At 39.9% G+C, this 27,161-nt stretch overlaps 1 protein-coding gene across 18 annotated transcripts in view; it reads left to right on the top strand.

The window, feature by feature from the left end:
• gw (trinucleotide repeat containing adaptor protein gawky) overlaps positions 1–27,161 on the top strand; it is a 172,602-nt gene that overhangs the window by 4,660 nt on the left and 140,781 nt on the right. For 13 of the 18 annotated variants that reach the window (XR_011716097.1, XM_071689304.1, XM_071689302.1 and 10 more), the window contains exons 2-3: positions 21,490–21,564; positions 26,609–26,724. Coding sequence is in view for 11 of the 18 variants with exons in the window: in XM_071689304.1 (XP_071545405.1) it covers positions 21,490–21,564; positions 26,609–26,724 (191 nt within the window). In the remaining 7 variants the exon portion in view is untranslated. Of the gene's footprint in view, positions 1–21,489; positions 21,565–26,455; positions 26,518–26,608; positions 26,725–27,161 lie in introns of all 18 variants that reach the window. The other 5 variants (XM_071689305.1, XM_071689300.1, XM_071689308.1 and 2 more) reach the window with 1 other exon arrangement.

The following is a 27,161-nucleotide window of genomic DNA, read 5'->3' as shown; positions in this document are numbered from 1 at the left end:
TTAAAGAAGTTTGTAGAAAAGAATATAAAAATACAACATTCATCATCCACTAGTTAAGATGTACGTTTTGAACAGTTAGACAAGCACCAGAACTCCCTTCCCTTGGTTGAAATGTTCTAAATTGTACGCTGTTGTAACATAAACATTTCTTTTGCAGTATATTCCTTTATAATCTATTTTTATACTTGGTACTGTATATTTCCAAATCATGTACTTTTTACTTATTTAGTCTTTAAATAGAATTTAAACTAACAAATAATAAAAGTATAGAGCATGTATGATTTGCTGAAGACAGTGATAGTTGCATGCTTCATGCAAAAGACATGGCTGGACACTATGTTGAACGGTATGAGTGATATCAAATGCCTTTGTCTTTATACAATAAAATGTTGATGGATGGAAAAATTATTGTAGCTGATTTAAGTATTCTAGTAGGTGAGGCATTAGAGGAAGCTTTAGAACCAACTTGCTAAAATGTATGAAACACTAGATAACTCGCATGTAAAATATCAAGATCAAAATTAAGCACAGACCTTTTAAGTTGGTTACTACTGATTTCATATACGATATTGATCCATACTTGATTTAGTAACCTTTATGTTTAATATTCTAATATTTTGTAGTTTATCTTTCATGTCCTCTGCATGCTCTACATCAGCTGCTCTAGTTTTACAAGTCACATTTCTCAGGATGACAAGTTTGAAAAAATAATGAAGCCAACCATAGTTAGTGGTAAATTTACTTCTACTGACGAGCTTACCTTCTTTTTTTTTTATCCACCGTTTTAGTTTTGATGGCTTTATATTTAATCATTTGCCATATTTTAAGTAATTGTTGCAACCATATTCCTTGCAATCACATTATCAGAGCATCCTCCATCTTCATATATATTTGCATCTTGTTTTGCATTGCCATCTCTGAATTAGATGGCTGATTAAAGGTTTTAATGATTGATTTGCTTTTCTATGTTAACGATTCTACTCTAATGAATGCCAAAGTGGTAAGTGAATGCTGAAGGGCCAGACACACACCCCAGTTCATTCAGTGTCTTTAACGAGCTCACATTTAATATAAGTACTTGTTTGACACTTAGGCTGAGTGTGGGCAGAAGTATAGAAATATACGAGTAGCAAATGATGTATCCTTGTTCACGAATACATGCAGAGAACTTTTAAAATGATGGAAACTGTTGCATGAGCAGCATTGGCACCCTATGGCACACAGCCAGCTGTGCTCGCATTGTGTCTTGACAGCTCATGTAACGATGAAAAATTGGAAGTAATACAGGTGCCCATGCTAAATCAAGATTGTTATATTACAATGTGACATTGTATTAGGATTCCTTTGCAACCTGTGAGCTTAGTCCATCATTTTGTTTGCATGAATTTGAAGCTTCATATATTCACTTTGTTTACGTTTGCTTCCCAACTCGATATTACATGACTTTTGCTGTCTTTAGGTCCTGCCCATTATCAGAACTCTTGATACATATGAAAAAGTGAACTGGTACACCATGTGTTACTGTTAACCATTCTGAGGCTTGACTGATTGTGAAGCACTATGTTTGTCTAGTCATCCAGTTTCCTAACCACCAGAGGACAGTCTCATCTATACTGCAGAACATAACTTTTGTTGGTAACCTTTGAAGTGGAACTGTAATTAATGTTATTTAAAAACCTGAATCTGTAACATTGGCTGTTTTACCTGCTTCATACATATTGATTATATCATGAACTTATCTTACAGATTTGTCATACGAGAATTAAGTTGTAGTCTTAATGGTTTGCAACCTTAACTCAAGCGATCATTTCCATAAGTTTACCAACTGCAGACATTAAACTAATCGGACAATAATACTGGGCAGTGATTTACTACCTTTTTTGATGATTGGTGTTACAGTGACACTTTTCTATTTCCCATAACTAGCAACATGGAAAAGAACAGTCAAGGGCATAACTATCTTAATTCTTTCCCCTTTCAGTGTCCAGGGATTGAACTTATTGGGTTTTGTTATTGTATTTGCTCTCTTACCATTCATGGCTGATAGTATATCTTTATCATGTGTGTTATTATGTTGCAAAACGTTTTCTGCATGATAATGGAACTGGATTTAAAACAGGTGTCTTTAGTTGTAAATTCGGATGCATTGATATCCTTTAAATTCGTTTCCATGGCTTCGTTGTTTTTACTCAAGTTGCAGTATTCTGTAATAAACAGGTAATGATTCGTTTACTTATAACTGGAAAATGTAAAATTCAGCAAGGTGGACGTGCATTTTTTAGGATTATGATCTGTGTTCTAGTCTTACAGAATTGCTGTTGCCACTGTTAAGAGTGATTTGAGACTGGATTTTCCTTTTTCACTCTTAAAACTGTTTTGATATGAAAGTGGTAGTGGTAGGGTTGTGAGGGAGAGAGAAAATTTGGGTTTACATCATAAATAATTAAGAAACCAGTAAATGTGAAAACAATATTGTATGAGTTTTAATGCCTTAGATGTTTGTGTGTTCAGGCAGTTGTGAAATTTCTTTACCAAAATATACTCCACATCACTGTACCATGGTTCATTTAAATGAGGTTTGTAGGGTCGATAGTGAGTTCTGATGTATAAAGAATTATAGGAATCTAACCCTGTGTGGGACAGATTCCATAATCATTAATTAGAACCTTAAATTTATGTGTATAGTCATCCTAGAGCTTGCTCAGTGTATTTGTAAAATTCAAATTCATTTTGATTTAAACTACAATATCGATATGGTAGCTTTCAGTGTAATGCAGAAATATTAATGGAAATTTGGCATTTCTAGACTTTACAGGCAAGTTTTCTAGTATCACAGCTTCATTCAGTTTTTATAATTACATACAAAATAAAGTTCATTAGAATCCAAGCAAGTGCCAGATGAGTTTTTTTTTTTTTTTGTAGGATGTTCACATTTCAAAGGTCTTATCAGATATTGCATGGACTGGAGAATATGGCATTAGGATGCTATATATGTTCCTCCTGTTTAGTTATTAATGTTAGATTTGAATGGGTATTGCACAAATGTTCCTTGTTTTGAAAGTTTTACTAAAGCTTTTCTGAGCTTTTGTTACTCATTAAACTATTTAGAGTGATTTTACATCTTTTCAAAACCCTGCCCACTTTACAAAAATGTGAAATTGATAGTGTTGGAGGTGTTACCTCAAAAATCCCACACTGTATGAAGTCTTCATACTTTAGACTTTTGAAGGATGCATTGTTAACAATGTGCAATTTTATTTTTCTGGAAACTTGCTTCCTTATGAATTTTACTAAGATCCTCATTTGTAGTTAGAATTATATTTATATTATTTATATCCCTGGGGATAGGGGAGAAAGAATACTTCCCATGCATTCCCCGAGTGTTGTAGAAGGCGACTAAAGGGGGGACACACATATGCTAGAAACCCTCCCCTCCTTGTATTTTAACTTTCTAAAAGGGGAAACATCCTCCTCGAAGGCTCAGATTGGGTTGTCTAAATGTGTGTGGATGTAACCAAGATGAGAAAAAGGAGAGAGACGTAGTATGCTTGAGGAAAGGAACCTGGATGTTTTGTTCTCTGAGTGAAACTAAGCTCAAGGGTAAAGGGGAAGAGTGGTTTGTGAATGTCTTGGGGGTAAAGTCAGGGGTTCTAGTGAGAGGACAAGAGCAAAGGAAGGAGTAGCTCTACTCCTGAAGCATGAGTTATGGGAGTATGTGATCGAGTGTAAGAAAGTAAACTCTACATTGATATGGGTAAAACTGAAAGTGGATGGAGAGTGATGGATGGTTATTGGTGCCAATGCCCCTGGTCATGAGAAGAAACATCATTAGAGGCAAGTGTTTAGGAAGTAGCTGAGTGAGTGTGTTAGCAGCATTAATGCACGAGACGGTTGTGGTGATGGGTGATTTGAGTGCAAAGGTGAGTAACGTGGCAGTTGAGGGTATAATTGGTGTACATGGGTTGTTCAGTGTTGTAAATGAAAATGGTGAAGAGCTTGTAGATTTGTGTGCTGAAAAAGGACTGGTGATTGGGAATACCTGGTTTGAAATGAGATATACATAAGTATATGTATGCAATTAGGAGAGATGGCTAGAGAGCATTATTGGATTACATGTTGATTAATAGGCACATAAAAGAGAGACTTTTTGATGTAAATGTGCTGAGAGGGGCAACTGGAGGGATGTCTGATCTTGTGGAGGCGAAGGGGGAGATTTGTAGAGGTTTTCAGAAGAGAAGAGAGAATGTTGGGGTGTAGAGAGTGGTGAGAGTAAGTGAGCATGGAAAAAAGACTTGTCAGGAAGTACAAGGAGAGATTGAGAGCAGAATGGAAAAAGGCGAGAGCAAATGACATAAGGGGAGTGGGGAGAGGAATGGGATGTATTTAGGGGAGCAGTAATGGCTCGCACAAAAGATACCCATGCCATGAGAAAGGTGGGCGATGGGCAGATTATAAAGGGTAGTGAGTGGTGGGATGAAGAAGTAAGATGGATGGGCAGATTATAAAGGGTAGTGAGTGGTGGGATGAAGAAGTAAGATTGTTAGTGAAAGAGAAGAGAGAGGCATTTAGATGATTTTTGCAGGGAAATAATGCAAATGAGTGGGAGATGTATAAAAGAAAGATGCAAGAGGTCAAGAGGAAGGTGCAAGAGGTGAAAAAGACAGCATATGAGAGTTGGGGTGAGAGAGTATCATTAGATTTTAGGGAGAATAAAAAGATGTTTTGGAAGGAGGTAAATAGTGTGTAAGACAAGAGAACAAATGGGAACATTGGTGAAGGGGGCTACTGGGGAGGTAATAACAAGTAGTGGTGGAGTGAGATGGAGTGAGTATTTTAAAAGTTTGTTGAATGTGTTTGATGATAGAGTGGCAGATCTTGGGCGTTTTGGTCAAGGTGCTGTGCGAAGTGAGAGGGTCAGGGAGAATGATTTGGTAAACAGAGAAGTAGTGAAAGTTTTGCAGAAGATGAAATACAGCAAGGAGGCTGGTTTGGATGGTATTGCAGTGGAATTTATTAAAAAGGAAGGTGACTGTTGTTGTTGACTGGCTGGTGAGGATATTCAGTGTATGTATGGCTCATGGTGAGTTGCCTGATGATTAGTGGAATGCATGCATAGTGCCATTGTACAAAGGCACTGGGTAAAAGGTTAGTGCTCAAATTTCAGAGGTCTAATTTTGTTGAGTATTCCTGGGAAATCATATGGGAGGTTATTGATTGAGAGGGTGAAGGCATGCACAGAGCATCAGATTGGGGAAGAGCTATGTGGTTTCAGAAGTGGTAGAGGATGTGTGGATCAGGTGTTTGCTTTGAAGAATGTATGTGAGAAATACTTAGAAAAGCAAATGGATTTCTATATAACATTTATGGATCTGGAGAAGGCATATGATAGAGTTGATAGAGATGCTCTGTGGAAGGTATAAAGAATGTATAGTGTGGGAGGTAAGTTGTTAGCAGTAGTGAAAAGTTTTTATCAAGGATGTAAGGCAAGTGTGTTAGATATCTGGGAGTGGATTTGGCAGCAGATGGAACCATGGAAATGAATCAGGTTGGGGGAGGGGGCGAAAATTCTGGGAGCGTTGAAGAATGTATGGAAGTTGAGAACATTATCTCGGAAAGCAAAAATGGGTATGTTTGAAGGAATAGTGGTTCCAACAATGATGTATGGTTGCGAGGTGTGGGCCATAGATAGAGTTGTGCGGAGGAGGGTGGATGTGCTGGAAATAAGATGTTTTAGGACAATATGTGGTGTGAGGTGGTTTGATCGAGTAAGTAATGAAAGGGTAAGAGAGATGTGTGGTAATAAAAAGAGTGTGGTTTAGAGAGCAGGAGAGGGTGTTTTGAAATGGTTTGGTCACATGGAGAGAATGAGTGAGGAAAGATTGACCAAGAGTATATATATGTGTCAGAGGTGGAGGGAACGAGGAGATGTGGGAGACCAAATTGGAGGTGGAAAGATGGTGTCAAAAAGATTTTGAGTGATCGGGGCCTGAACATGCAGGAGGGTGAAAGGCGTGCAAGGAATAGAGTGAATTGGAACGATGTTGGTATACCGGGGTTGACGTGCTGTCAATGGATTGAATCAGGGCATGTGAAGCGTTTATGGTAAACCATGGAAAGTTTTGTGGGGCCTGGATGTGGAAGGGAGCTGTGGTTTCGGTGCATTATACATGACAGGTAGAGACTGTGAATGAATGTGGCCTTTGTTGTCTTATTCAGACGCTACCTTGTGCACATGCTGGGGTAGGGGGTTGTTATTTCATGTGTGGTGGGGTGGCGACGGGAATGAATAAGGGCAGACAGTATGAATTATGTACATGTGTATATATGTATATGTCCTTGTGTATATATATATATATATATATATATATATATATATATATATATATATATATATATATATAATGTTGAGATGTATAGGCATGTATATTTGCGTGTGTGGATGTATATGTATATACATGTTTATGTCAGTGAGTTGGGCCATTCTTTCGTCTGTTTCCTTGCGCTACCTCGCTAACGCAGGAGACAGCGACAAAGTATAATAATGATATGTGTGGAAGTCGAGAACGTTAACTTGGAAAGCAAAAATGGGTATGTTTGAAGGAATAGTGGTTCCAACAATGTTTTATGGTTGCGAGGCATGGGCTATAGATAGAGTTGTGCGGAGGAGGGTGGATGTGCTGGAAATGAGATGTTTTAGGACAATATGTGGTGTGAGTTCGTTTGATCGAGTAAGTAATGAAAGGGTAAGAGAGATGTGTGGTAATAAAAAGAGTGTGGTTGAGAGAGCAGAAGAGGGTGTTTTGAAATGGTTTGGTCACATGGAGAGAATGAGTGAGGAAAGATTGATAAAGAGGATATATGTGTCAGAGGTGGGGGGAACGGGGAGAAGTGGGAGACCAAATTGGAGGTGGAAAGATGGAGTGAAAAAGATTTTGAGTGATCAGGGCCTGAACATGCAGGAGGGTGAAAGGCGTGCAAGGAATAGAGTGAATTGGAACGATGTGGTATACCGGGGTCGACTTTCTATCAATGGATTGAACCAGGGAATGTGAAGCGTCTGGGGTAAACCATGGAAAGTTGTGTGGGGCATGGATGTGGAAGGGGGGCTGTGGTTTTGGTGCATTATAGATGACAGGTAGTGACTGAGTGTGAATGAATGTGGCCTTTGTTGCCATTTTCTAGCACTACCTCGCACACATGCGGGGGGGAGGGGGTTGTTATTTCATGTGTGGCGGGGTGGCGGCGGGAATGAATAAGGGCAGACTGCGAATTATGCACATGTGTATATATGTATATGTCTGTCTGTATATATATATATATATATATATATATATATATATATATATATATATATATATATATATATATATATATATTATCCCTGGGGATAGGGGATTAAGAATACTTCCCACGTATTCTCTGCGTGTCGTAGAAGGCGACTAAAAGGGGAGGGAGCGGGGGGCTGGAAATCCTCCCCTCTCGTTTTTTTTTTTTCATTTTCCAAAAGAAGGAACAGAGGGGGCCAGGTGAGGATATTCCAAAAAAGGCCCAGTCCTCTGTTCTTAACGCTACCTCGCTAACGTGGGAAATGGCGAATAGTTTAAAGGAAAAAGATATATATATATATATATATATATATATATATATATATATATATATATATATATATATCGATCCTAGCTGTTGGAGGTTTGTATGTTCTATGAAGGTGCGCGTTCCTATGCACTTTGTTTGTGTGTGTATATATATATATATATATATATATATATATATATATGAGAAGAAAGATCATGAGAGGCAAGTGTTTTGGGAGCAGCTAAATGAGTGTGTTAGCGGTTTTGATGCACGAGACCGGGTTATAGTGATGGGTGATTTGAATGCAAAGGTGAGTAATGTGGCAGTTGAGGGAATAATTGGTATGCATGGGGTGTTCAGTGTTGTAAATGGAAATGGTGAAGAGCTTGTAGATTTATGTGCTGAAAAAGGACTGATGATTGGGAATACCTGGTTTAAAAAGCGAGATATACATAAGTATACTTATGTAAGTAGGAGAGATGGCCAGAGAGCGTTATTGGATTACGTGTTAATTGACAGGCGTGCGAAAGAGAGACTTTTGGATGTTAATGTGCTGAGAGGTGCAACTGGAGGGATGTCTGATCATTATCTTGTGGAGGCTAAGGTGAAGATTAGTATGGGTTTTCAGAAAAGAGGAGTGAATGTTGGGGTGAAGAAGGTGGTGAGAGTAAGTGAGCTTGGGAAGGAGACCTGTGTGGGGAAGTACCAGGAGAGACTGTGTACAGAATGGAAAAAGGTGAGAACAATGGAAGTAAGGGGAGTGGGGGAGGAATGGGATGTATTTAGGGAATCAGTGATGGATTGCGCAAAAGATGCTTGTGGCATGAGAAGAGTGGGAGGTGGGCTGTTTAGAAAGGGTAGTGAGTGGTGGGATGAAGAAGTAAGAGTATTAGTGAAAGAGAAGAGAGAGGCATTTGGACGATTTTTGCAGGGAAAAAATGCAATTGAGTGGGAGAAGTATAAAAGAAAGAGACAGGAGGTCAAGAGAAAGGTGCAAGAGGTGAAAAAAAGGGCAAATGAGAGTTGGGGTGAGAGACTATCAGTAAATTTTAGGGAAAATAAAAAGATGTTCTGGAAGGAGGTAAATAGGGTGCGTAAGACAAGGGAGCAAATGGGAACTTCAGTGAAGGGCGTAAATGGGGAGGTGATAACAAGTAGCGGTGATGTGAGAAGGAGATGGAATGAGTATTTTGAAGGTTTGTTGAATGTGTCTGATGACAGAGTGGCAGATATAGGGTGTTTTGGTCGAGGTGGTGTGCAAAGTGAGAGGGTTAGGGAAAATGATTTGGTAAACAGAGAAGAGGTAGTAAAAGCTTTGCGGAAGATGAAAGCCGGCAAGGCAGCAGGTTTGGATGGTATTGCAGTGGAATTTATTAAGAAAGGGGGTGACTGTATTGTTGACTGGTTGGTAAGGTTATTTAATGTATGTATGACTCATGGTGAGGTGCCTGAGGATTGGCGGAATGCGTGCATAGTGCCATTGTACAAAGGCAAAGGGGATAAGAGTGAGTGCTCAAATTACAGAGGTATAAGTTTGTTGAGTATTCCTGGTAAATTATATGGTAGGGTATTGATTGAGAGGGTGAAGGCATGTACAGAGCATCAGATTGGGGAAGAGCAGTGCGGTTTCAGAAGTGGTAGAGGATGTGTGGATCAGGTGTTTGCTTTGAAGAATGTATGTGAGAAATACTTAGAAAAGCAAATGGATTTGTATGTAGCATTTATGGATCTGGAGAAGGCATATGATAGAGTTGATAGAGATGCTCTGTGGAAGGTATTAAGAATATATGGTGTGGGAGGCAAGTTGTTAGAAGCAGTGAAAAGTTTTTATCGAGGATGTAAGGCATGTGTACGTGTAGGAAGAGAGGAAAGTGATTGGTTCTCAGTGAATGTAGGTTTGCGGCAGGGGTGTGTGATGTCTCCATGGTTGTTTAATTTGTTTATGGATGGGGTTGTAAGGGAGGTAAATGCAAGAGTCCTGGAAAGAGGGGCAAGTATGAAGTCTGTTGGGGATGAGAGAGCTTGGGATGTGAGTCAGTTGTTGTTCGCTGATGATACAGCGCTGGTGGCTGATTCATGTGAGAAACTGCAGAAGCTGGTGACTGAGTTTGGTAAAGTGTGTGGAAGAAGAAAGTTGAGAGTAAATGTGAATAAGAGCAAGGTTATTAGGTACAGTAGGGGTGAGGGTCAAGTCAATTGGGAGGTGAGTTTGAATGGAGAAAAACTGGAGGAAGTGAAGTGTTTTAGATATCTGGGAGTGGATCTGTCAGCGGATGGAACCATGGAAGCGGAAGTGGATCATAGGGTGGGGGAGGGGGCGAAAATTTTGGGAGCCTTGAAAAATGTGTGGAAGTCGAGAACACTATCTCGGAAAGCAAAAATGGGTATGTTTGAGGGAATAGTGGTTCCAACAATGTTGTATGGTTGCGAGGTTTGGGCCATAGATAGAGTTGTGCGGAGGAGGGTGGATGTGCTGGAAATAAGATGTTTTAGGACAATATGTGGTGTGAGGTGGTTTGATCGAGTAAGTAATGAAAGGGTAAGAGAGATGTGTGGTAATAAAAAGAGTGTGGTTTAGAGAGCAGGAGAGGGTGTTTTGAAATGGTTTGGTCACATGGAGAGAATGAGTGAGGAAAGATTGACCAAGAGTATATATATGTGTCAGAGGTGGAGGGAACGAGGAGATGTGGGAGACCAAATTGGAGGTGGAAAGATGGTGTCAAAAAGATTTTGAGTGATCGGGGCCTGAACATGCAGGAGGATGAAAGGCGTGCAAGGAATAGAGTGAATTGGAACGATGTTGGTATACCGGGGTTGACGTGCTGTCAATGGATTGAATCAGGGCATGTGAAGCGTTTATGGTAAACCATGGAAAGTTTTGTGGGGCCTGGATGTGGAAGGGAGCTGTGGTTTCGGTGCATTATACATGACAGGTAGAGACTGTGAATGAATGTGGCCTTTGTTGTCTTATTCAGACGCTACCTTGTGCACATGCTGGGGTAGGGGGTTGTTATTTCATGTGTGGTGGGGTGGCGACGGGAATGAATAAGGCAGACAGTATGAATTATGTACATGTGTATATATGTATATGTCCTTGTGTATATATATATATATATATATATATATATATATATATATATATATATATATATATATATATATATAATGTTGAGATGTATAGGCATGTATATTTGCGTGTGTGGATGTATATGTATATACATGTTTATGTCAGTGAGTTGGGCCATTCTTTCGTCTGTTTCCTTGCGCTACCTCGCTAACGCAGGAGACAGCGACAAAGTATAATAATGATATGTGTGGAAGTCGAGAACGTTAACTTGGAAAGCAAAAATGGGTATGTTTGAAGGAATAGTGGTTCCAACAATGTTTTATGGTTGCGAGGCATGGGCTATAGATAGAGTTGTGCGGAGGAGGGTGGATGTGCTGGAAATGAGATGTTTTAGGACAATATGTGGTGTGAGTTCGTTTGATCGAGTAAGTAATGAAAGGGTAAGAGAGATGTGTGGTAATAAAAAGAGTGTGGTTGAGAGAGCAGAAGAGGGTGTTTTGAAATGGTTTGGTTACATGGAGAGAATGAGTGAGGAAAGATTGATAAAGAGGATATATGTGTCAGAGGTGGGGGGAACGGGGAGAAGTGGGAGACCAAATTGGAGGTGGAAAGATGGAGTGAAAAAGATTTTGAGTGATCAGGGCCTGAACATGCAGGAGGGTGAAAGGCGTGCAAGGAATAGAGTGAATTGGAACGATGTGGTATACCGGGGTCGACTTTCTATCAATGGATTGAACCAGGGAATGTGAAGCGTCTGGGGTAAACCATGGAAAGTTGTGTGGGGCATGGATGTGGAAGGGGGGCTGTGGTTTTGGTGCATTATAGATGACAGGTAGTGACTGAGTGTGAATGAATGTGGCCTTTGTTGCCATTTTCTAGCACTACCTCGCACACATGCGGGGGGGAGGGGGTTGTTATTTCATGTGTGGCGGGGTGGCGGCGGGAATGAATAAGGGCAGACTGCGAATTATGCACATGTGTATATATGTATATGTCTGTCTGTATATATATATATATATATATATATATATATATATATATATATATATATATATATATATATATATATATATATATATTATCCCTGGGGATAGGGGATTAAGAATACTTCCCACGTATTCTCTGCGTGTCGTAGAAGGCGACTAAAAGGGGAGGGAGCGGGGGGCTGGAAGTCCTCCCCTCTCGTTTTTTTTTTTTCATTTTCCAAAAGAAGGAACAGAGGGGGCCAGGTGAGGATATTCCAAAAAAGGCCCAGTCCTCTGTTCTTAACGCTACCTCGCTAACGTGGGAAATGGCGAATAGTTTAAAGGAAAAAGATATATATATATATATATATATATATATATATATATATATATATATATATATATATATATATCGATCCTAGCTGTTGGAGGTTTGTATGTTCTATGAAGGTGCGCGTTCCTATGCACTTTGTTTGTGTGTGTATATATATATATATATATATATATATATATATATATATATATATATATATATATAACGCGGAAAATGGCGAACAGTTTAAAAGAAGAAAATGTATGTATATATATATATATATATATATATATATATATATATATATATATATATATATATATTTATATATATATATATTTTTTTTTTTTCATACTATTCGCCATTTCCCGCGATAGCGAGGTAGCGTTAAGAACAGAGGACTGGGCCTTTGAGGGAATACCCTCACCTGGCCCCCTTCTCTGTTCCTTCTTTTGGAAAATTAAAAAAAAACGAGAGGGGAGGATTTCCAGCCTCCCGCTCCCTCCCCTTTTAGTCGCCTTCTATGACACTCAGGGAATACGTGGGAAGTATTCTTTCTCTCCTATCCCCAGGGATATATATATATATATATATATATATATATATATATATATATATATATATATATATATATATATATATATATTATCCCTGGGGATAGGGGATTAAGAGTACTTCCCACGTATTCCCTGCGTGTCATAGAAGGCGACTAAAAGGGGAGGGAGCGGGAGGCTGGAAATCCTCCCCTCTCGTTTTTTTTTAATTTTCCAAAAGAAGGAACAGAGGGGGGCCAGGTGAGGATATTCCACAAAGGCCCAGTCCTCTGTTCTTAACGCTACCTCGCTAACGCGGGGAATGGCAAATAGTTTAAAAAAAAAATTTATATATATATATATATATATATATATATATTTATATATATATATATTTGGTTGAGGTGGTGTGCAAAGTGAGAGGGTTAGGGAAAATGATTTGGTAAACAGAGAAGAGGTAGTAAAAGCTTTGCGGAAGATGAAAGCCGGCAAGGCAGCAGGTTTGGATGGTATTGCAGTGGAATTTATTAAAAAAGGGGGTGACTGTATTGTTGACTGGTTGGTAAGGTTATTTAATGCATGTATGGCTCATGGTGAGGTGCCTGAGGATTGGCAGAATGCGTGCATAGTGCCATTGTACAAAGGCAAAGGGGATAAGAGTTAGTGCTCAAATTACAGAGGTATAAGTTTGTTGAGTATTCCTGGTAAATTATATGCGAGGATAGTGATTGAGAGGGTGAAGGCATGTACTGAGCATCAGATTGGGGAAGAGCAGTGTGGTTTCAGAAGTGGTAGACGATGTGTGGATCAGGTGTTTGCTTTGAAGAATGTTTGTGAGAAATACTTAGAAAAGCAAATGGATTTGTATGTAGCATTTATGGATCTGGAGAAGGCATATGATAGAGTTGATAGAGATGCTCTGTGGAAGGTATTAAGAATATATGGTGTGGGAGGCAAGTTGTTAGAAGCAGTGAAAAGTTTTTATCGAGGATGTAAGGCATGTGTACGTGTAGGAAGAGAGGAAAGTGATTGGTTCTCAGTGAATGTAGGTTTGCGGCAGGGGTGTGTGATGTCTCCATGGTTGTTTAATTTGTTTATGGATGGGGTTGTTAGGGAGGTGAATGCAAGAGTTTTGGAAAGAGGGGCAAGTATGAAGTCTGTTGGTGATGAGAGAGCTTGGGAAGTGAGTCAGTTGTTGTTCGCTGATGATACAGCGCTGGTGGCAGATTCATGTGAGAAACTGCAGAAGCTGGTGACTGAGTTTGGTAAAGTGTGTGAAAAAAGAAAGTTAAGAGTAAATGTGAATAAGAGCAAGGTTATTAGGTACAGTAGGGTTGAGGGTCAAGTCAATTGGGAGGTGAGTTTGAATGGAGAAAAACTGGAGGAAGTGAAGTGTTTTAGATATCTGGGAGTGGGTCTGGCAGCGGATGGAACCATGGAAGCGGAAGTGGATCATAGGGTGGGGGAGGGGGCGAAAATTCTGGGAGCCTTGAAGAATGTGTGGAAGTCGAGAACATTATCTCAGAAAGCAAAAATGGGTATGTTTGAAGGAATAGTGGTTCCAACAATGTTGTATGGTTGCGAGGCGTGGGCTATGGATAGAGTTGTGCGCAGGAGGATGGATGTGCTGGAAATGAGATGTTTGAGGACAATGTGTGGTGTGAGGTGGTTTGATCGAGTAAGTAACGTAAGGGTAAGAGAGATGTGTGGAAATAAAAAGAGCGTGGTTGAGAGAGCAGAAGAGGGTGTTTTGAAATGGTTCGGGCACATGGAGAGAATGAGTGAGGAAAGATTGACCAAGAGAATATATGTGTCGGAGGTGGAGGGAACGAGGAGAAGAGGGAGACCAAATTGGAGGTGGAAAGATGGAGTGAAAAAGATTTTGTGTGATCGGGGCCTGAACATGCAGGAGGGTGAAAGGAGGGCAAGGAATAGAGTGAATTGGAGCGATGTGGTGTACCGGGGTTGACGTGCTGTCAGTGGATTGAATCAAGGCATGTGAAGCGACTGGGGTAAACCATGGAAAGCTGTGTAGGTATGTATATTTGCGTGTGTGGACGTATGTATATACATGTGTATGGGGGTGGGTTGGGCCATTTCTTTCATCTGTTTCCTTGCGCTACCTCGCAAACGCGGGAGACAGCGACAAAGCAAAAAAAAAAATGAGTGAATGAGTGTGTTAGTGGTTTTGATGCACGAGACCGGGTTATAGTGATGGGTGATTTGAATGCAAAGGTGAGTAATGTGGCAGTTGAGGGAATAATTGGTATACATAGGGTGTTCAGTGTTGTAAATGGAAATGGTGAAGAGCTTGTAGATTTATGTGCTGAAAAAGGACTGATGATTGGGAATACCTGGTTTAAAAAGCGAGATATACATAAGTATACTTATGTAAGTAGGAGAGATGGCCAGAGAGCGTTATTGGATTACGTGTTAATTGACAGGCGTGTGAAAGAGAGACTTTTGGATGTTAATGTGCTGAGAGGTGCAACTGGAGGGATGTCTGATCATTATCTTGTGGAGGCTAAGGTGAAGATTTGTATGGGTTTTCAGAAAAGAAGAGTGAATGTTGGGGTGAAGAGGGTGGCGAGAGTAAGTGAGCTTGGGAAGGAGACCTGTGTGAGGAAGTACCAGGAGAGACTGAGTACAGAATGGAAAAAGGTGAGAACAATGGAAGTAAGGGGAGTGGGGGAGGAATGGGATGTATTTAGGGAATCAGTGATGGATTGCGCAAAAGATGCTTGTGGCATGAGAAGAGTGGGAGGTGGGTTGATTAGAAAGGGTAGTGAGTGGTGGGATGAAGAAGTAAGAGTATTAGTGAAAGAGAAGAGAGAGGCATTTGGACGATTTTTGCAGGGAAAAAATGCAATTGAGTGGGAGATGTATAAAAGAAAGAGACAGGAGGTCAAGAGAAAGGTGCAAGCGGTGAAAAAAAGGGCAAATGAGAGTTGGAGTGAGAGAGTATCATTAAATTTAAGGGAGAATAAAAAGATGTTCTGGAAGGAGGTAAATAAAGTGCGTAAGACAAGGGAGCAAATGGGAACTTCAGTGAAGGGCGCAAATGGGGAGGTGATAACAAGTAGTGGTGATGTGAGAAGGAGATGGAGTTAGTATTTTGAAGGTTTGTTGAATGTGTTTGATGATAGAGTGGCAGATATAGAGTGTTTTGGTCGAGGTGGTGTGCAAAGTGAGAGGTTAGGGAAAATGATTTGGTAAACAGAGAAGAGGTAGTGAAAGCTTTGCGGAAGATGAAAGCCGGCAAGGCAGCAGGTTTGGATGGTATTGCAGTGGAATTTATTAAAAAAGGGGGTGACTGTATTGTTGACTGGTTGGTAAGGTTATTTAATGTATGTATGACTCATGGTGAGGTGCCTGAGGATTGGCGGAATGCATGCATAGTGCCCTTGTACAAAGGCAAAGGAGATAAGAGTGAGTGCTCAAATTACAGAGGTATAAGTTTGTTGAGTATTCCTGGTAAATTATATGGGAGGGTATTGATTGAGAGGGTGAAGGCATGCACAGAGCATCAGATTGGGGAAGAGCAGTGTGGTTTCAGAAGTGGTAGAGGATGTGTGGATCAGGTGTTTGCTTTGAAGAATGTATGCGAGAAATACTTAGAAAAGCAAATGGATTTGTATGTAGCATTTATGGATCTGGAGAAGGCATATGATAGAGTTGATAGAGATGCTCTGTGGAAGGTATTAAGAATATATGGTGTGGGAGGAAAGTTGTTAGAAGCAGTGAAAAGTTTTTATCGAGGATGTAAGGCATGTGTACGTGTAGGAAGAGAGGAAAGTGATTGGTTCTCAGTGAATGTAGGTTTGCGGCAGGGATGTGTGATGTCTCCATGATTGTTTAATTTGTTTATGGATGGGGTTGTTAGGGAGGTAAATGCAAGAGTTTTGGAAAGAGGGGCAAGTATGAAGTCTGTTGGGGATGAGAGAGCTTGGGAAGTGAGTCAGTTGTTGTTCGCTGATGATACAGCGCTGGTGGCTGATTCATGTGAGAAACTGCAGAAGCTGGTGACTGAGTTTGGTAAAGTGTGTGGAAGAAGAAAGTTAAGCGTAAATGTGAATAAGAGCAAGGTTATTAGGTACAGTAGGGTTGAGGGTCAAGTCAATTGGGAGGTGAGTTTGAATGGAGAAAAACTGGAGGAAGTGAAGTGTCTTAGATATCTGGGAGTGGATCTGGCAGCGGATGGAACCATGGAAGCGGAAGTGGATCATAGGGTGGGGGAGGGGGCGAAAATTCTGGGGGCCTTGAAGAATGTGTGGAAGTCGAGAACATTATCTCGGAAAGCAAAAATGGGTATGTTTGAAGGAATAGTGGTTCCAACAATGTTGTATGGTTGTGAGGCGTTGGCTATGGATAGAGTTGTGCGCAGGAGGGTGGATGTGCTGGAAATGAGATGTTTGAGGACAATGTGTGGTGTGAGGTGGTTTGATCGAGTGAGTAACGTAAGGGTAAGAGAGATGTGTGGAAATAAAAAGAGCGTGGTTGAGAGAGCAGAAGAGGGTGTTTTGAAGTGGTTTGGGCACATGGAGAGAATGAGTGAGGAAAGATTGACCAAGAGGATATATGTGTTGGAGATGGAGGGAACGAGGAGAAGAGGGAGACCAAATTAGAGGTGGAAAGATGGAGTGAAAAAGATTTTGTGTGATTGGGGCCTGAACATGCAGGAAGGTGAAAGGAGGGCAAGGAATAGAGTGAATTGGAGCGATGTGGTATACCGGGGTTGACGTGCTGTCAGTGGATTGAATCAAGGCATGTGAAGCGTCTGGGGTAAACCATGGAAAGCTGTGTAGGTATGTATATTTGCGTGTGTGGACATATGTATATACATGTGTATGGGGGTGGGTTGGGCGATTTCTTTTGTCTGTTTCCTTGCGCTACCTCGCAAACGCGGGAGACAGCGACAAAGTATAAAAAAAAATATATATATATTTTTTTTTTTGCTGTCTCCCGCGTTTGCGAGGTAGCGCAAGGAAACAGACGAAAGAAATGGCCCAACCCACCCCCATACACATGTATATACATACACGTCCACACACGCAAATATACACACCTACACAGCTTTCCATGGTTTACCCCAGACGCTTCACGTGCCCTGATTCAGTCCACTGACAGCACATCAACCCCGGTATACCACATCGATCCAATTCACTCTATTCCTTGTCCTCCTTTCACCCTCCTGCATGTTCAGGCCCCGATCACACAAAATCTTTTTCACTCCATCTTTCCACCTCCAATTTGGTCTCCCACTTCTCCTCGTTCCCTCCACCTCCGACACATATATCCTCTTGGTCAATCTTTCCTCACTCATTCTCTCCATGTGCCCAAACCACTTCAAAACACCCTCTTCTGCTCTCTCAACCACGCTCTTTTTATTTCCACACATCTCTCTTACCCTTACGTTACTTACTCGATCAAACCACCTCACACCACACATTGTCCTCAAACATCTCATTTCCAGCATATCCACCCTCCTGCGCACAACTCTATCCATAGCCCACGCCTCGCAACCATACAACATTGTTGGAACCACTATTCCTTCTAACATACCCATTTTTGCTTTCCGAGATAATGTTCTCGACTTCCACACATTCTTCAAGGCTCCCAGGATTTTCGCCCCCTCCCCCACCCTATGATCCACTTCCGCTTGCATGGTTCCATCCGCTGCCAGATCCACTCCCAGATATCTAAAACACTTTACTTCCTCCAGTTTTTCTCCATTCAAACTTACCTCCCAATTGACTTGACCCTCAACCCTACTGTACCTAAATAACCTTGCTCTTATTCACATTTACTCTTAACTTTTTTCTTTCACACACCTTACCAAACTCAGTCACCAGCTTCTGCAGTTTCTCACGTGAATCAGCCACCAGCGCTGTATCATCAGCGAACAACAACTGACTCGCTTCCCAAGCTCTCTCATCCACAACAGACCTCATACTTGCCCCTCTTTCCAAAACTCTTGCATTTATCTCCCTAACAACCCCATCCATAAACAAATTAAACAACCATGGAGACATCACACACCCCTGCCGCAAACCTACATTCACTGAGAACCAATCACTTTCCTCTCTTCCTACACGAACACATGCCTTACATCCTCGATAAAAACTTTTCACTGCTTTTAACAACTTGCCTCCCACACCATATATTCTTAATACCTTCCACAGAGCTTCTCTATCAACTCTATCATATGCCTTCTCCAGATCCATAAATGCTACATACAAATCCATTTGCTTTTCTAAGTATTTCTCACATACATTCTTCAAAGCAAACACCTGATCCACACATCCTCTACCACTTCTGAAACCAAAAATGGGTATGTTTGAAGGAATAGTGGTTCCAACAATGTTGTATGGTTGCGAGGCGTGGGCTATGGATAGAGTTGTGCGCAGGAGGATGGATGTGCTGGAAATGAGATGTTTGAGGACAATGTGTGGTGTGAGGTGGTTTGATCGAGTGAGTAACGTAAGGGTAAGAGAGATGTGTGGAAATAAAAAGAGCGTGGTTGAGAGAGCAGAAGAGGGTGTTTTGAAGTGGTTTGGGCACATGGAGAGGATGAGTGAGGAAAGATTGACCAAGAGGATATATGTGTCGGAGGTGGAGGGAACAAGGAGAAGAGGGAGACCAAATTGGAGGTGGAAAGATGGAGTGAAAAAGATTTTGTGTGATCGGGGCCTGAACATGCAGGAGGGTGAAAGGAGGGCAAGGAATAGAGTGAATTGGAGCGATGTGGTATACCGGGGTTGACGTGCTGTCAGTGGATTGAAGCAGGGCATGTGAAGCGTCTGGGGTAAACCATGGAAAGCTGTGTAGGTATGTATATTTGCGTGTGTGGACGTATGTATATACATGTGTATGGGGGGGGGGGGGGGCCATTTCTTTCGTCTGTTTCCTTGCGCTACCTCGCAAACGCGGGAGACAGCGACAAAGTATAATAAAAAAAAAAAAATAGGGGAGAAAGAATACTTCCCACGTATTCCCTGCGTGTCGTAGGAGGCGACTAAAAGGGGAGGGAGCGGGGGGCTGGAAATCCTCCCCTCTCGTTTTTTTTTTAAGTTTCCAAAAGAAGGAACAGAGAATTGGGCCAGGTGAGGGTATTCCCTCAAAGGCCCAGTCCTCTGTTCTTAACGCTACCTCGCTAATGCGGGAAATGGCAAATGGTTTGAAAGATATATATATATATATATATATATATATATATATATATATATATATATATATATATATTTATTTTATTTATACCCGGGGATAGGGGAGAAAGAATACTTTCCATGTATTCCCTGCATGTCGTAGAAGGTGACTAAAAGGGGAGGAAACGGGTGGCTGGAAATCCTCCCATCTCTTTTTTTTTAATTTTCCAAAAGAAGGAACAGATAAGGGGGCCAGGTGAGGATATTCCCTCAAAGGCCTGGTCCTCTGTTCTTAACGCTACCTTGCTAATGCAGGAAATGGTGAATAGTATGAAAGAAAGAAAAGTATCTGTTTTATATATATGTACATGTATGTGTGTGTGCATATGGGAAAACTAAATTATTGTTGCCGGAATTAAGTTTTCCTGTAAACCCATAACTTTTGAAAAAATTTTTTGCTTGACTGCAAATATTAGTTTAACTCATCAGTTATATCCTTCCCAAAAAGTCCCTTTACTTGATAAGACCTGACACTTTGAACCTGTATCTTTTAATCTGTTAGTGGATATTATGTTGTGGGCTGGTTTGCCAGTTAAGGTTAGAAGTTTGAAAGTAAGAATGTGAAGAACTTTTATTAAGAGAATGGGCAAATTATGTTTTGTGTCTGGTGCCAGACACTGTCTCCACAGCACAGACTGAAATGTGGGGTGGATTACTCTCCAAACCAGAGTGAGGTATATGAAAGGATTTTTCTTGTTTGCTCCTTTAGAGTGTAGCCTGAGTGCTTTCATTTGTTTCCATTTTGATATTGGCAGTCTTAAGTATGAATGATATTTGCAATTAATGTGAAATTATAGTTTTGCTCCCTTGAGGATAATTAATGCCTGTTTCATGGTTATTTGCATTTATTTGTGAGGATAGAATTTGAGGAGCTTGGCCTCAGCCATATTGCAAGGCTGTAATGTTTAACTTCTAGAAGTCTTATAGATATTATGATTGAAAAAATTTGACGAAAATGGCATTAGAGGAAGGACTTAAAGGGCCATTAGTGGTCTCATTGAATGGTTACTTGAGCTAGCAATACTGTTGGTTTTTCTGTTTACTGTCATTTTTCTGTGTAATTTTTTTTGTGTATAGATGGTATTACTCTTAGTTGCTTGGAGTTATGTGATCATTTTTGGCATTTGATAATCTTTTTATTTGCATTTACTCTCTGGTTGTGTTGAGAGTGAATTAATGGTAGCCTTTCTGTTCACAAGTATTTTCTGTTTACTTTGTTGATCTTGTTTTTCAAGTGTTATACATTTTCTCATCTCCAGAGTTCCTCTGTAGTCAACATAATTACTTTTTGTGTTTGAATGTTCATATATTTTTTTCACTAACTGTCATTGTTTTTGGAACCATCCATATAAGCTGTAGTTTGTTTTAGAAGGGGGAAAATCATGTATATCCAGGAATTAATATTAGAAATGTAATTTAAGGTTAGGAAGTGAGCATGAGTGACAGGTAAGCTGGAGGAGGCAGAACTGCATATACTTTGGTAACGAAATGTGAAACAAGCAACTGAATAGTCGATTGTAAGTGAAACAGATCAGTGAATGATTTACTTTGGAAGGGCTGTCAGTATTACAGATAAGCACGTGGTACAAAGGGTTGGATGGTTTTTTTGATGAAAATAAAGTGCAAAAGAAAATAGTGAACTGTTATTGGTCTGGGACACTTCCATAATTGGATGTTCATAATAAAAGAATACTTTCTTAAGAGTTAAGGGAAATGCTATGAAGGTTAGTTGTACAAACTTTTATACAAAAAAGATGTTTGTGTAGAGTGAAAGATGTTTGTGAAATTAAAACTATTTTTCCTGATTTTGATGTTATTTTTGTTGTTACAGATAATTCCAAACCCAAATGTGATCCAAACCCTCTTCTTTCGTGCCAAGATGTCCTATCTGTACCAAGTTCAGGAGGTAAGTTTTGCAAAAATTTTATATTAGTCTGTTTTATGGCCTCCTCCCAATAAAAAAAAAGAGACTATCCTTTGGATTGTGACTTGCTGGTATACTGATCTACAATGGCAGTGACATGCTAGTAGGTGTCAAAACTGTGAGTCACCTTTCTGATAAAGCTGTTGATTTTTTGGGTATTAGTGTTTGTATTTTCATGTTTTTTCATGCTTATTTTACTTTTTTTCATTATTGAAGTAGCACCAGGAATAGACAGAGATATAGTCTCATATGCTTACATCCATTCTCCACCTGTTATGTGTAATGCACCAAAACCTAAATCTCTTATCCACAACCAGGCATTACAGTCCTTTCCTAATCAGATTAGATGGCTGATTACAATTTTAAATGAGATGCATTATTTGCTGATGGCCATAATCAGAAGCCGAGAAAACACATTGTTAGGAAGGATATTAAAAATACTGATTTAGTTTTCAGTGTATGGTTGGAAGAGTCTTAGCCAGGTGATTGTGAAAGCTACAAAGATTTAAAAGTCTTCTTGATGGTAAGAAAGTAAAAGAGATGAAGCCATGTAAGTTGAAAACTGTAACATTTATGATGAAGGTAAAGCAGATAATGTCATTGATATAGGTTTTCCAGAAGCACTTGATAAGGTCATCTATCGAGATTTCCCAAAATCACTCATTAAGGTTACACATCAAAAGTTACTAGCAGAAATTGTTGCATGATGTTGATGTGTACTTTGCTTGATAGGAAATTGTTTGACTGGCCATGAACAGAGTTATGATTAATGGTTGAGCCTTGGAATGGTTAAATATAACAAGTGGTTGTGTCGTAAGGATCAGTCTTGGGACCAGTTCTCTTCTGTATTTTGATAATAATTGGCTGCAGCATAAGACATCAGAATATCCAGTTGATTCTGAGCCTGGAAATATCTCTACAAATTAATTTGAACATCTGCAGTTTCAAACTGATGGACTGGGTTGAGATCATAGTTGGCAAATGAATTTTAATTTTGATAGGTGCATGTTGGTAGTTAGAAATGAAAAGGTGAGCTACAATATAAATTCTTTTCATCTGCAAAAGGTAAAGGAGAAAAAATGTAATAATATGTAGTGACCTAAAATCAAGTAAGCATTGCATAGAAGCAATGAAAAAAGTAAGCAAGATTCTAGGATTTATAGACAGGGCTTTTGAATTAAAGTCAAGGGGAAATCATCCTTACTCTTTAGAATACATTAGTGCCTCATCATGAATATTGTGTTCAGTTTTGGTAATCTTGTGAAAAAAATGGGGAGTACAGTGTCAAGCTGCCTTGAGGATTTCTGGTTTGAGAAACAGATGCAGTTAGAACTGATTGAACATCTTGAATCTGTTTGCCTTTGAAAAGATAAGTTTAAGAGGTGCTCTAATGCAAGTATTCAAAATTATCAAAGGCTTTGTCAATCTTGATCTAACAAGTTACTTAGACTTAATATATCTGATTTCTTTCATAATAATGGATACAAACTCAAAGGGCAAACTTTTTATGTTGATTGAAGCAAAAGTACGTTTTCTTAAGGATTGTCAACAAAGCATCTCTGTAGATAAGTTTCAGAATAGACTTAATAATATTTCCCTTCAAGTCCAAGACTAAAATATTTTCTGCCTTCTTAATCTAATTATCTGTTTGCCTTTAAACTTGGACCACACTAATCTGTGAGTGTCTGATATCCTCTAATATCACAAACAGCCTCAAAGGAACTTGGTGGTGTGTAGCTTTTTGAATTCTTTTGTGTTTCTTTGTGTCTTGCAATATACATGCGAACAGGTAATTACTTCCAAAAATTATAAGTAATGAGGTCAGAGGGAGGGGGGAGTAATGCTCCCACAGTTATATCAGGATTGAGTAGCTATGCATGTTTAATGCTGAAGATTTACCATATAAATTCAGATGGACTGGTGGTAAATGGAAATGGCTCTTGTCATGTCATGATTTGCTCTTCTGAGTGTGATGTACTCTTGTGCTGCCTGGGGTTGAGCCTGCATAGGTTTAAATCCTGGCTGCTGCTGTAATTCAGTAGACAACCCAGCTGTTCTTCCTACCGTAGTTGGTTGATGAATTGGGTACCTGCCTTTGGCTGTGGTGTGGTGTATGGAGATGGCCAAATATGCATGCAGTTTTTAGGAGTGAAGGGGTCTGGAAAGTGAGTCAGTTGTCTTTTGATGATTCAAGTGAGAAACTGGAGAAGTTGGTGACCGAGTATGGAAGTGTGTGAGAAAGGAGGAAGGTAAATGTTAATAAAAGTAAGATTTAGAAGGATAGAGAGACTGGTTTGTGAAGGTACAGTAGTCCTATCAATTTTCTGTGGATGTAAGGCATTGGCTGTATAGGTAGATGTATTAGAAACAAAATGTTTGAGGCTAGTATGTGGTGTGGGTTGGTTTGATGGAGTAAGTGATAAAAGAGTGACAAAAGAAATGTAATAAAAAGAGTGTGGTTGAGAGCTGAAGAGGGTGTGCTGAAGTGGTTTGGACATATGGAGAGAATGAGTGAGGAGGGATTGACTAAGATGATATATTTATCAGAAGTAGAGGGAACAAGGAGAATGGAAATACCAAATTGAAGAGGGAAGGATGAAGTGAAAAAGATTTAAGTGATGATGGCCAGAACATGTCAGAGGTGAAGGCTTCCATAGGATAGAGTGAACTGGAGTGTTTTGGTATACATGGTTTGACAAGTGGTTAGTGACTGAACTATGGAAGTGAAGTGGCTAGGGAAACCATGAGGTCTGTAGGGTTTGATTGTGGATGGGGTCTGTGGTTTTGGTGCATTACACAACAGCTAGAGAATGGATGTGAGCAAATCAGCCTTTCTTTGGTTGTTTTTAGTGTTACTTTGCTGATGAGGGAAATGGCGATGAAGTAAGAATTGTTTTTCATTTTTGGTCGCCATTTCCTGTGTTATCAAGGTAGTACCAGGAACAGAGGGAGCAAGGCAGCATTTGTTCTCATCCATTCTCTCGCTGTCATGTGTAACACAGAAATGAAAGCTTCTTATCCACAACCTGGCCCCACAGACCTTTCCATGGTTTACCCCAGATGCTTCACAAGCCTTGCTTTAGTTAAGTCCATTGACAGCATCTTGACTACTGTATACCACATCTTTACAGTTTGCCCTATCATGTTTATGCCTTTCACCCTTCTGCATGCTCAGGCTTAGATTGCTGAAAGTCTTTTTCACTTCATCCTTCCATCTCCAATTTTGTATCCCCATTCTCCTTGTTCCCTGCACTTCTGACTTCCATACTCTCTCTCAACCTTTCCTCACTCATTCTCTGCATATGTTCAAACCATTTCAACACACCCTATTCCGCTCTCTCAACCACACTGGTTTACTACCATACCTTTTGCTTAACCTTTTATTACTTACTTGATCAAACAACTCCATACCACAAATTGTCCTCAAACATTTCATTTCTTGCCTCTCTGTGTTGGTTGACCACAATGATAAGTTTGTTGAAACTTTAGAAAAAAGTGATGTGATTTACACAGACTTTGTAAAAGCATTTGGCAAAAGTAACCATGGTGTGTGTCATTGCACATAAAATGCGAAAGATGTGAATAACCAGAGAACTTAGGATATGGATATACAACGATTTACCCAACAGATCACATCCTATAGTTGTAAACCATGCCATTTCCAGTGCCTCCACAGTAAAAAGCTCAGTCCCCAAGGAACATTACTTGCACCCCTCCTGTTCCTCCCCTTGTTATCGGACATTGATGCAAACATGCTCCAAAGTTTCATGTGATTTGCAGATGATGCAAGAATAAGTAAGAAAATCACATTGATAGAATGTAGAAAGGCTGGAAAAAGACGTATGAAGTCTTTAGTTTGTAGCTTAGAATGACATGCTGTGCAATGAATGTAAGTTTCAACTCATGCATTATAGGGAATATGAAGAAATCTTAAAATAATGCAGAATACTGGATGGACACAGGCCCTATCATTAACCATTTGGGTAATGTAAATGTTTCGGAGTAATGATGCATAATGACCTAACCTTACAGCAAGCACAACAAAACCAGTTGCTTCATGTAAAAGGATGGTAATCTGGATACTGTGTTCCTCCAAAATAAGGGAAGAAAAACCAGTGATATTTAAGGCACTAATTTTTTGTTTAATGTTGCTGTGTTTTAACATCACCCTGCAAGGCAGGCAAAATTGCAGTGTTAGAGAGTGTTCAGAGATCTTTGACAACTTATATTGATATTGTAAAGGACCTGATTTTCTGGGAACAGCTGAAAGCTCTGAGGCTTAACTCCCAGTTGCGCAGAGGGGAGAGGAATATCATCACCTATACCTGGAAAATCTTAGAATGTATGGTTCCCAACTTGAATTGACATAACATCCTACTGGCATGACAGGCATGGAAGTCTTTGAGCAAGAAACTTATAAAGATGTAAGAATTACTTTTGTAGTATGAGTGATGGATAAATGGCATGAAATAACTGAAGACATGGTTAACGTAGATAGGGTTTTGAAATTTAAGAAGTTGTATAACATCAGATGTTCAAGAGATTGTGCTCGACAAATGTAGAACTCCCTCCCCAAAGAGTATACAAATAGGTATGTAAACATAATTACAAACATCTCTATCTTTCTTCTGTTGCTATTTCTCCTGTACCTTTGTTAACATCCTCTACCTCATATTCTTCATGTTCATTTGTTTTAATGCTGTTGTGATGGATCTTGTTGGTGTTTCAACCTTCTGTTCATACAATACAATTTCCTAGTGCTTAAGTCCTCTTCCCTTCTCCTTTCTTTTGAATTTTGTACACCCCATGCTCTTTCTTCTGTTTTTATGTAATTAGATATTTCTGATAGATAATGAGTTTTTTTTTTTTCCAGGAGATGGTGGCGGTGATCGTGGCACTGACATAAACAGATGTTAAAGCTTTTCTGGCTTACAGGTGAGGTCTCGCTGTCTCTACAACTTGCTCAGTATACTGTTAAGTATCTTTGTATGGAAAGTTTTTAATGAAGGGTATTTTTTCATTCCAGATCTTAGGTTCTATGCATTGTCAGCCAAAGAGTGTGTAGACGACTGCTTGGTCAGTCCACTCGGTGTTTCTTCTTCAGGGAGCTCGGATTCAGAGGCCTTCTCTCTCATAGTCAAGGTAAGCTCGATTGGTTACCTTGAAGGATATTTATTTATTATTTATTTATTTCTTTGTCGCTGTCTCCCACGTTAGCGAGGTAGCGCAAGGAAACAGACGAAAGAAATGGCTCAACCCACCCACGTACACATGTATATACATACACGTCCACCCACGCAAATATACATACCATTACATCTCAATGTACACATATATGTACACACACAGACATATACATATATACACGTACATAATTCATACTGTCTGCCTTTATTCATTCCCATCACCACCTCGCCACACATGGAATAACAACCCCCCTCCCCCCTCCTGTGTGCGAGGTAGCGCTAGGAAAAGACAACAAAGGCCCCATTCATTCACACTCAGTCTCTAGCTGTCATGTAATAATGCACCGAAACCACAGCTCCCTTTCCACATCCAGGCCCCACACAACTTTCCAT

The sequence above is a fragment of the Panulirus ornatus genome, chromosome 46 (assembly GCF_036320965.1).
Source record: "Panulirus ornatus isolate Po-2019 chromosome 46, ASM3632096v1, whole genome shotgun sequence".
Taxonomy (NCBI): Eukaryota; Metazoa; Arthropoda; class Malacostraca; order Decapoda; family Palinuridae; genus Panulirus; species Panulirus ornatus.
Note: the sequence above shows the minus strand (reverse complement) of the source record. Positions and strands in the feature narration are given on the sequence as shown.